The sequence below is a fragment of the Diuraphis noxia genome, unplaced genomic scaffold (assembly GCF_037042655.1).
Source record: "Diuraphis noxia isolate RWA-SAM2 unplaced genomic scaffold, SU_Dnox_SAM2 contig0002, whole genome shotgun sequence".
NCBI classification, from domain to species: domain Eukaryota; kingdom Metazoa; phylum Arthropoda; class Insecta; order Hemiptera; family Aphididae; genus Diuraphis; species Diuraphis noxia.
Genome location: NW_028301712.1, coordinates 82,152,876 through 82,165,032, shown reverse-complemented (window position 1 = coordinate 82,165,032; position 12,157 = coordinate 82,152,876). Strand labels below are relative to the sequence as shown.

General features: G+C 26.3%; 2 protein-coding genes across 2 annotated transcripts; one reads left to right on the top strand and one right to left on the bottom strand.

Annotated features, from left to right (window-relative positions):
- Positions 1 to 1,350: 1,350 nt before the first annotated feature.
- Positions 1,351 to 2,611, bottom strand: LOC107173039 (MYG1 exonuclease). The gene has a single exon (XM_015523391.2). The coding sequence runs from the start codon at positions 2,381 to 2,383 to the stop codon at positions 1,385 to 1,387; it is 999 nt and encodes a 332-aa protein (XP_015378877.1). The 5' UTR covers positions 2,384 to 2,611; the 3' UTR covers positions 1,351 to 1,384.
- Positions 2,612 to 2,847: 236 nt separating this feature from the next.
- LOC107173038 (uncharacterized) lies at positions 2,848 to 11,196 on the top strand. Its single transcript, XM_015523390.2, has 11 exons — positions 2,848 to 3,509; positions 3,957 to 4,070; positions 4,143 to 4,511; positions 4,579 to 4,693; positions 4,771 to 4,890; positions 7,932 to 8,078; positions 8,231 to 8,400; positions 9,246 to 9,433; positions 9,522 to 9,693; positions 10,239 to 10,357; positions 10,468 to 11,196. The coding sequence occupies exons 1-11, from the start codon at positions 3,453 to 3,455 to the stop codon at positions 10,685 to 10,687; spliced, it is 1,791 nt and encodes a 596-aa protein (XP_015378876.1). The 5' UTR covers positions 2,848 to 3,452; the 3' UTR covers positions 10,688 to 11,196.
- The last annotated feature ends 961 nt before the right edge of the window (positions 11,197 to 12,157 follow it).

Below are 12,157 nucleotides of genomic sequence, written 5' to 3'. Positions count from 1 at the left end.
TTGAAAATTATTTTAATGTACTTAGCTTGTGTTAAAAAAAAAGTTTCCAAGATAATACTATGAATAGTTTACAATCCGAATCATTAGATTTTTTTTAACATCCTCTTTGACTTAGAATAAAATAAAGCTTTGATGATAAATAATTTAAACACAACACAACTTAGACCTATATAATATATAAATCACATTTATTGAACGAGAGCACATCACAGTACAATCTGAGCTAGACAACTGACTATTAGATAAATATCGAATTATCTAATTCATAAAGGTAATCATAATTCTTATGACAATAAGAACTTATAATAATACATTGTCAATATTTATGATACTAACTTCCAACATTTAGATAAATTCTTGCTCAGAAAGTAAAAGGTGCAGTTTGTAGATTTTTAACTTAATGAATTAAAGACTTAATAGTTTATGGATATAATTATCTACTCACACTTAAGAGGACGTTACACCCGCATGTGTTGTCTCCATCTTACAAGTGCTTAACATTGCAAAAACTGTTTCGCGCGGGAAAGAACCGAGAAAGCTACAGCTATAACGAAGAAACAACATTTTCAACACATAAAAAGGAGAATTTTGTCAGTGCAATATCGTTTTTATTTTTTCGATCACTTATACAAAAAGAATTCTTATTGTTTCATAATACATAAATTTTGTGATTTTTAAGCATGAATACATATTTTTTTTGCAGTTATGAAATCGAAAAAATAAAAATAATATTGCACAAACAAAATTCTCCTTTTTATGTGTTGAAAATGTTGTTTCTTAATTAAGACTGTAGCTTTCTCGGTTTTTTTCTGCGCGAAACAGTTTTTGCAAGGTTACGCATTTGTAAGACGGAGATATCACATATGGGTGTGTTCTCTTAATTCAAGTATTACATTAACTATTATTTTATTGCTTAGATATTTAAAATTGCACTTTCTTTAATATGTATAAGAAAAATAAATGAATTACAAAAAATAAAAAAAATTAATGCCTACCAACCTGTTGAGGTTTTTAAACAATTTAAAAATAAAATAAAACTACTTCACAGGGAGCATAGCATATTATATTAGATGTTTTAAACAAACATGTTGATTCATTAAATTAATTAATACCTAACAAATAAAACATTTTTATGTTTTACTTTTTGTTCTTATATTTTACAATGCAATTATAAGTGTTGAATAATTTTATAGTATATTGAAATTGTTAAGATTATCATTAGCTTAAAACAAACTGTGCTCCCACAGGTTTCATGTATGACCATAGAGTAATAATATTGTATATGACACAAAAATATAATTTATCTCTTCAGACTTGATATACTTTTAAATAAGAAAAAAATAATACAAATAAATAGATTGATTGTTTATTATTAAAAAAAAAATCATTCTAAGGCTTTTTCACACATTTCTAGTACTCCTTCTCTAGTCTTGTTACCACCGATGAATCCACTGGCATGGCAAAAAATACAACCTTGTACTCCAGAAATTGTGCTTAAATCATCATCTCTAATACCACACCAACTTTTTGGCAATGGTCTTCTAAGTGTAAACGAATGTGGAGTTAAAGGTATACATTGTATTCTCCATGCATCATTTGCAGTATCTTTAAAAATAACATAATCAATTTTTGGTAAAAGGTCATCACCCAGTTCTTCTTCAAGCACAAAATAATGTTCTTTCCAAGGACATGGTGCACTGAACTCTATGACACGACCAGACTTGTGTGTTTCGTATCGTTTCTCGAGTGCATCAACTACCAATGACCTAGCAGGTAACCATGTTTGATATGCATACAGTACAGTTTCTTCAAATTCACTTTTAATCAATTGCATCGCCTGTTTGAATGCTTTCATATCGTCAAATTTTCCAACATGGTTCCATTTTTTGTTAAAGTTACCGACTCGACTACTCAAATGAGTGTGTATATTGTATTTAGGTAAACCTTCACATATTGGAACACCGTTATCGATAGCATCTACTTCTTGTACAAAGGTTTCATATACTTTAGAATAAATAGTATTCAATTTATCTTCAGGTACGTCGGTTGCCAAAATTGTTTTCAAAACATCGTGGCCGTAATGTAAGTATACCAAACCTGCACTACTCAATTTCGTTGTCCATTTGGAGTTGGGTTTAAGTGTGCTCATCGAATGATCAAAACTCCTTTGATGATGATCATAACGGCGTTTACCGTGATCATACACACCACCAACGTCGATTACAATATCGCACTCGGCTAGCAGTTGTTCATCTCTCGTACGAATTATTTCCAAGTCAGGAAATAATAACTGTAGCATGTATGAGCCAAAAGCTTCATCGCAGTGGAATATACCATTGTGGGTACCCAATTTCTTTGGCGAAAATTTGGTGGTTAAATTCATTCTCGGCTCTCGGGTAATTAATGTAACAGATTATTATTTATTTATTTATAAATTATAATCAACTGTTGTAATAACGGTAAAACTAAAAGTATTGTATACACTATACAATATTATAGCACGATCATTTGATACTACATACAAGTACACAACATATACATCAGCAAGCTGTCGTCTACCGTCTACTTTACTGATGCTAGTAGCTAGTATGCTCCTAGACAATAATTATTGTAATTGTAAGTTAAATAAAGCTAGATAGCAAAATGATACCACAGATATATTATATATATACATATTATAATATAATATGCCCGTCCAGCTCAGTGTTGCCAACCAGTTATGCCACAGCCTACTATACAAATTATAGAAGTCTGTCTGTGCGGGGCTGGTACTCGTGTTTGTGTTATCAATTTTATTAATTTCAAATAATATATCACAGAACAAATTGTGAATATATCCCACGAACCAAAAATCTTAGATATTTAAGGAGCAAATAATTATATATTTTGTTGATTTGTTCTCAAATTACGATTATAGACAATCATTATTATTATTGAACATTTTTAAATAATATTTTAATTATTTAATTAATAAACAATATAATAATATTCTATGCTAATATGTTTATTATCTTGTTCATGAACGACATGAATCACGGACTAAGATAATAAATAGACAATTAGTAGATATATGTTAGTTCGAGATCTTGCTTAAACGTGCGGATAATCTAAAATAATATCTACTAATTACTATAATGTTTAAGTCGCAGGCGTAGATAATAAATAAAACCTGTCAGCAGCTGTGCAATTTGTTAAGTACAGATTAAATAATGGATCAGTATAGATTTTTTTCATCAACTCTATCTATGTGAAAAAACAGTTTACAAAATTGTAAATAATATTTGGGTATATAGTTTGTGTTCTTAAAGTTCTAGACTTTCAAGATACAAATATCTAATTTTAAACAGTTAAAATTAATTGATTAACCAAAACCTTATACCTATTGTTTATTTATAATAATAATAATTTATTTATACGTTGATTACTGGAGGTTCGATCATATTATTTTCATAATGTACGTGGAAATGATTTCAGATCTACTTGATTTGTTCAATAAACTATTAAACTTCGTAAGTGTAGTTAACTTAAATTATTTTTTGTTGAAATATATCACATTTGTATGTAGTTGAATGTAGCTTAAGTGACTTTTAAGTACCTAACACATTTTTCACTGTACATTTTATTTTGTTTGTTGGTACAATAAAGTATAAAACATATACATATTTTACATTTACATACCTAATATATTCATGTAATATACTTATTAACGATATGATAATACTTTTGTATGTCTATTTAGAATAGTTATATAAATATATTGTATTTACAAATTGTATTACTTTTAAATTTTGTGCTTAATGTTGGTATACTTATAAGTAGGTCTTTTACAGTTTCAATAGTATGTAAGGCAATTTTTTGGTGCATAATTACATGAGCCTTAGTTTTTACAGAATCCATGACATTGAATGAAAAACAATGTACCTATGCGTGATTTAAAATTATTATTATTATTATAGATGACTGAAGTTGGAGTCTTAGATTCTTTCACATTTGTACATTCTGCCATAAATCTCAACCCACAGCATGAGCAGTTCCTCAAAAGAATTCAATCATCAATTGATGAATTGAAGGTATGATTTTAAATATATGATTTTTCAAAATAAAATATTTTACTTTTTTTCTGTTCCCTGTTTATTTTATAGAAATGGTTACAAAATGTATGTACAGAATGGAAAGCAGAAGATTTAGCATCTCTTGGCAATGTAATAGAGCCACCAATGACACCTAATAATATAGATCTCAACATGAATGGCACTGATTATATCACGCCACTTATTAAAGAAAAAATAGACTCTGTGTTAGGTTTTCGAAATCCAGTTAGTCCAATTTTATGGAGTGTTGGATTAAGACCCATTCAAGATAGTAATTCTAAAGATGGTTTTGAAATAGATGATGATCAAAGGCTACATACAGATTTTGTTGCTCCGTCTTTTGGAGATTATGGAAGCCCGTCATCAGAACCTTGGAATGTTTTTCAGGAATCTAATTATGATCTGGATCACACAAATATGGTAACTTACAAAATATTATGTAAAAAATGAATGCTTATGAGATTAACAGTTATAAACATTTTTAAAGGATGAAAAAGGTCCTCAAACACCAAACATAAAATTATATAGAAAGGAAGAGGAATCAGACATTATACAAGACATAAGTTCAAATTCATCATGTTTTCCTAATGAGATTAATCAAAGTAAGGTATATTATGTCATTTATACTATATTCCTATCAATCCGTAATTTATTTTTATTTTTGTATGATGATTTCCAGTCGATAATTTATTTCCATGCCAAAAATGTAAACACCAACTCGGGTCTATTGAAGAGTTAGAAGAACATTTAAAAACTCATCAATTTAAATCAAAATTTACAAACATATATTTAACTTGTGGTAATTATATATCTTACTCTTTTTTATTGTCACTAATGATACTTTGATAGCATAGTTTATTTTATAATAAGGTAAAAATCTATAAAATCAATATTACTTTTGCTACAATTTTATAAAGATTTATCAATACCTACACTAATGGATTAAATTATTAATTTTTTTTTTACTTATACCTGTTATATGTTATGTAAACAGAATTTAAACCGCTATGTGTAGCAAGGCCCTCACAATATGCTGGTTTCTTTTTTTTAGTATTTTGTTTGCAATTTAAGTAAAATAAAATTTTTGGTGTGGATAAAAGAAAAACTAGAAAATATAGATTGTATTAGTTTTTTCATAAATTATTCTTATCACAGTTAAAAAATATCGAAATTAGCTTGTCACAATTTTTATTTATAAGTGTATAAACATACAAATTTTACAAAATTCATCACTTAAAAATAAAAATTTGATATGTAATTTAACATGTTTTTTATTGGAAATTTAAAAATATATATCATCATTTTTTATGAGTATCATATTTGGACAATATTAGATATTCAAAAATGTAATAATGGTTTATCTTTATCATCAATAAATTTAGTTTATAATATTAAGTTTTTTATCCAGTAAATATTATTGGTTTATATTTGAAACAATCTACTATTACTTAAATCATCAATTTTTATCCTCAATTAAATTTTTAGACAAATTTTGTACTATTTATAGGAAGGCATTATTTATTTTTTTGATAAAATGTTTTATTGTGAGTAAAAAATCTTAAAGATGTAAAAACATTTTTTATAATGTAACGGGGTCTTACAAAAACCAAGTTACACCATAGTTTTTTGTTGTAATAAAACATACATTAAATTTATTGTGAATACTATAGCTTTTCATTTACAATGATTTAATATTGAATTCTATTATAGTGATTTATTTTACTGTTAGTTTTTAGTAATATTATACTTAATAGTCAATAGCATAGCCGCATAGGTATGCTTATGGTAAAATAGACAGCTAAAAATTAATCTCAATATTTTGAAAAAATGTGATTGTGTTTTGTAAAACATAATATATGTAGAAGTTTCATTTGTAATAATATTTTTCTACTGACAATAAATAAAATAAATATATATTAAAATATATCATTTTTCAATATTTGAATTTCAAATAATATTTTATATTTATTTATATTATACAGTAAATGCTGATATGAATATTTTCTTGTTTACTTTTTATTATTTTAGATTCTGAGCGAAGCGATGAATGTATTGATTTTACCATGATGTGTGTTTTTTTTTTTTTGTGTCTGTCATCACGTTTTGGGGCAGTAAAAATGCTTCGATTTTTGACTTCAGTACCTCGTTCGATCAGAAAGTGAATCTAGTTGGTACTTTGGGGGGGGGGGGGGGGGTCAAAAGTAAAAAATTCTTAATAATCGAGAAAAACAAATTAAAAATTAAAGGAAAACGGGATATTTTACGCACACTCATTTTTCGACAAAATCGATTTTGGTTTTTGATGTAACTTTAAAACAAATGATTATAGATACATGTAATTTTCACCGAATGTTTCTATAAGTATATTCTATTCACCATGCATTTTCAAAAATTTTCGACTTAAGTTTGAACTATTCATAGGCATTTGAAGTTTTCGATCATTATTAGTTTTTTTAAATTAATATCGATAAAAATTTATTTGTTAGGCAGAAAAGCTTGAAAATTTAATACAAGGCTCACATATTGATACAATAGCAGTTGAAAAATAAAATAAATTCATAGTCACAATTCTTTTTATAAGCATTCAAAGTTTGAATTTTGACAAAATACGTAAAAATCACGAAAATTCACAAATTATTTTAAGCTAGAAATTCATAAAAAACATTTTTTTAATCTAAGATTTAAAAATTTAATACAAGATTCCTTACAAGTTTTTCAATCTTTATCACAAATAAAAAGTCCACCGGAAATTCAAATTAAATTGTCATGAGCATTTAAAATTTAAATTTTTACAACATTGGATTTTCACTTTTAGCGATTTCCTTATTTTGGTGTAACTCTAAAACAAATGACCGTAGATACTTGAAATTTTGACTGAATGTTTATATAGGAATTTTATATATTTGATAAAATTTCAAAATATTTAGGTTTGTTTTGAGCTGTTTACTGACATTTTAATTTTTCAACTTTTTTAGTTTTTTTTTCTATAAATATCGTTAAAAAATTATTTGTTCGGTAGAAAAGCTTGGCAATTTAATACAATGCTTCTAACACATTATAACAATAGCAGTTAAAAAATATTAAAAATACGAAGGCACGATTTTTTTTTATAAGCATTTAAAGTTCAAATTTTGACTTAATACGTAAAAATTACGGCAATGTTCAAATTATCTTAGATAGAAATTCAAAAAAGTTTTTCTTTTTAATTCTAAGATTTGAAAATTTAATACAAGGCTCCTAACATATTTTTACAATAGCAGGTGAGAAATAAAAGAAATATATTAACAAAATGTTTTTTTTACAAGCATTCAAAGTTTGAATTTTCACAACATGTGTAAAAATCACGAAATTCACAAAAATTCGCAAATTATTTTAAACTAGAAATTCATAAAAAATTTTTTTTTTAAATCTAAGATTTGAAAATTTTTAATAATATATAATATCTTCTAGACAGATAAACCGTCTTCGCTCAGAATCGTTTTTCGCGTATACAATGATACTATAATATCATTGGATTCAAATTTAATTCCATCCATTACAGTAACCCTCTTGTAACCTACTGTACAGCAAAGCGACATCCACGACTTACCCGCCTTTTTTTAAATCATTATATTTTAGTGTATTATCATTCATCTGTAATTTTATAAATGATTTCAAAATTGTATTATAAATTAATACCAAGTATCTGGTAAAATAATTTATGTGATCTATGTTCTTATTCATTATTTATATGATAGTTTGTTCTGCAATTGTTCTAATATGTATAATTTATATTTAATTGGTAATAGAAAACAATTGTTTTTTTGTAAATGTAATCCAAACTTTGTTTTATTTTTCTAGCTTACTGTAATAAAACATTCTATAAAAAAAGTAATTTACGTCTACATATGTTGATACATGAAAACATCAAACCTTACTCGTGTTCGTACTGTGATCGGCAGTTTACTCAGAAAGCAACAAGGGATATACACTTAACTAAACATACTGGTTGTTTTTCATTTAATTTATGTAGTTTTATAATTTACTGTTTTAATTTATTGCAATAATTATTTAAAATAATTTAATATTTTTATTGGTAAAAATATTAGTCTTTTAAGACTGCAATTTGTTGCAATTAATAATATATTTACAATTTCCAGGTGAATATTTATATTTGTGTTATATTTGCAATAAAAAGTATGCTACCAGAGGAAAATTAGACTTTCATATGAAAACCCATCAAGAAGCACAATATGAATGTACATTTTGCAGTAAAAGATTTTCTACCCAACAATATTTAAATAATCACATGAAAGTACATCCAGATCAGGTATGTTTACTGACTAGATGTAGCACATTTGCCGTACATATTAAACAATTCATTAAGTCACATAATTATATTGAATTTCCTATGTTTGACCAAAAATAATAAATGTTCATTTTAAATTTCAATAGAAACCTTTAAACTTCATAACACTTTATTTATACTTAAGAGGACGCCACACCCGCATGTGTTGTCTCCGTCTTACAAACGTATAACATAGTAAAATCTACTTGTTTGATAACATAAATATAATTAAAATTATAAGCTTAAGAAAATAAATTTATTTTTTATTTTTTCATTAAATTACTTAAAATTATTGGTTTGTGCTATCAAAAAAATAATGACGCTATGACAATGACACAGTTAAAGTTCTTACCTATGCGTTGTGAAATTTTGAAAATTCTATTATAAATATTGAGGGAGAAAAGTTGTCCCGCGCTAAACAGATTTTGCCATGTTATACGTTTGTAAGACGGAGACAACACATGCGGGTGTGGCGTCCTCTTAAGAATGCATCTGCAATGTAGTAGTAAAACCAGTATAAGTTTATAGGTACTTAAATTATGGTTAGGTTATATATATATTTTTGTGTTTAAAGTATTAAATGGCCAATTATTATTACGTAGAAAAAGTTTATTAAACTATTTTGTTTTTTTTTTTTTAAATAACCCTAACTTGTTAATTATGTTAAGTTTATACTAATAATTAATATACTTTATTAACTAAAAGCTTAAATTAAGGCCAAATTCAGAAATATATGTTAATATGTTGTATTGACCAGATTTAAAACCTATATAAAACTAAATAAAATACTTAATAAAACTATAATACATTTTAAATCATATATTTAGAATACAAGTGGATTCAACTGTGATGTATGTCAAACAGAGTTTAAGAAAAAAAGATCTTTCCTTGCACATAGAAAACAAGAACATCCATTTTGTATGTTTAAATGTCCAACTTTTCAATGTGATAAGGAATTTTCTACGATCCAACTGTTAAATAGACATATTAAACGATTACATGAAGCAAAGGAAAGGTAAATCATAATAACTTTTAAATCTTATCATTTTAATTTGTTGAAGTTAATTTTATTAAAATACTGAAATATTTAATTTATATGGTAGAAATGTGATTTGTTCAGAATGTGGAAAATCCTTTGATTTTCCTAATTACTTACAAAAACACATTGTTCGAGTTCATGGACCTAAACGTTTACCAAAATTTAAATGCCGACAGTGTCCCATGCGTTTTGAGAATGACGTAATGTTACATTTACACATGCAATCTCATCCAAAGGTATGGAATATTTTAGTATAAAGAAAATAATTTAAGCATTTAAAAAATAAATAACATTATTAATTTTAATTTAATTTCAATAGAATAATTATAGAAATTACACGTTTATACGTTTATTTTTTTTAACTCTTACTACCTACCAGGGCTCCTATTGCTCCTAAGCTCATGTTCTAAAAAATGCCTAAATAAGCATGCTCTTATACACTAAAAACTAGCCAAATATGCATTGAAATATGTCTAAGTCCAGAAATATGCATTAAAAACAAATAAATCATAAATAATTTGTATTACTAGATAAGACTACTTCATATAAAATGTTTTCTCTAATTGCTTAATGTGGAGCAATTCCATTATATTTCATATGATGTTAAAACCATAACATTGTTATATAGTTGATACATATATTGGCTATATCAAACTAAATTTGTGTTTTAAAACAATAGGATTTATGCTCTATAAATTGAAGGGGTTTTCAATGTGATATGTTTTGAAAATAATTGATTACATTTTTCTGTAAATATATATATATTTTTTTTTGTTTGCAGGATAATAAAAAGAAAGAAATCAAACGTGTGAGTTGTCCTCGAGATTCTTGTAATTTATCATTTTACAACCGCGTTAGCCTTCGATATCACATTGCAGAAAAACATGATAATATTTATCGGTAAGTTTATTCATCTAACAGAAACCATAAAATGTATTAAATTTTTAATGCAAAATATGGTTGTAAATTATTTTTTTTAACATGTTAAGTTTAAATATTTTTTTTTAAAGGTATGAATGTGAAGTATGTCAAAAAAAATTTGTTCGTAAAAATCATTATGAACTACATAAGGCTATCCACTTGAAACCAAATTTTACTTGCAACATGTGTTTTAAAAGATTTCGTAAAAAAAATCGCTTAGCTGCTCATTGGAAAAGGACCCATCAACAAGAGACTTTTGATTTTGGCATGCTTTTTAATGTTGATACAATTCACAGATTAAATTTATAATGTAACTAGCTTATCTACCCTTTGTTGATAGGGATAAGTATACAAAATGTATGTATTGTTATTTGTTAAGATTAAATATTGTTTAATTTTTATTTAGATAAGATTATTTAAAAAATATTTTATATAATATATTTATTAGTTATTGTTTTATTTATTATATCTTTTGGCAGTAGCTTTGCTTGTGCTAGTATACAGGTATAGACTACTCGGCTTCACCCATTGTTTAAATTGTTAAATTGATCAGCTGTTTGAGTGTTGAGTTGTTTTATGTTTTATAAAAATCTGACCAAGAAATAACGTTTTTCATTTCAACCCCTATTACCTTTTAATCACCTTTAGATGTTGAATTTATGAAAATGAGTTACCTACAGAGTCCTCCTATGTATCCTTCACCTATATGTGCAGTTTTTTTGTGTTACTCTATTATAGACATTTTAGTGTTACATTTTATTTTATCGATGTATTATTATAGACCGTGATTTAAATAAAAAATTATTATGAAATTGGAATTTTCTAAAATATATTTCGATATAATTATATGAAAAATGCGTGAAATAATTTATGGATAAGATAGCATTACACAATTTTTAAATGAAAATAAAAATTTCCCTGCAACATGTGCACCAAACGTAATCAGTTTACTAGCTGCTATAATTATTTATTATTTAAAAGTTTATTATATAAACACGCAATATGTACCTACCTATTTGTTATTAAGATATACATAATAGATACACGTAAAAATGTATTTTTGACAATTTCAACCTCTTAAAATCAAAATTTAAAAAAAACCTATCTTAGTTGAAATTATAATATTAATTTATCCCCAAAATTTCAAGTCAATGACTCTAAGGGCTTGTTTTACAATCATAGTTTAATTTAAACCTCGGCTACGCTTGGCCCACTGATTTTACCGGTCCAATTGCGCGGTTCAACCTAACTTTAACTATTGTAAAACGGGCCATAAGAGCCTCTGCGTTGATTATGAATCAGGAAGACACTTTTTTTAGAACTAAGTAAAGACACCAACATGTAGGTAGATAATATATTTAATAAAAGTTATAGGTCAACTGTCATAGTGTCATTTATACCTAAAAATTAACCAATGTTAAAATAAGATGCAAGGTAATTAGGTAAACCAATCAGACAAGAATCCACCGGTGGCTAATTTGAGGCATTACTCTCCCTAGTGCCTACCCTTTCGAAGTGTCATATAATAATGTTTTATACAGGGTCTATCTGAACAAACGCACTTCTTTCAAAATAATGTTACGCTCAAAGTAATATTTCAGTAAAAAAATTTTTATTATATCAAAAAATGCATACGCATTACGCATCAGTGGCGCACACAGGATTTTTTTTCGGGGGGGGGGGGGGGGGGTCAAGGTAAAAATATAACACATTTTACAAATAACAAAATATTTACTTAATAATTTACTTAAGTATTAAATATATTTAATTAAAAAATTA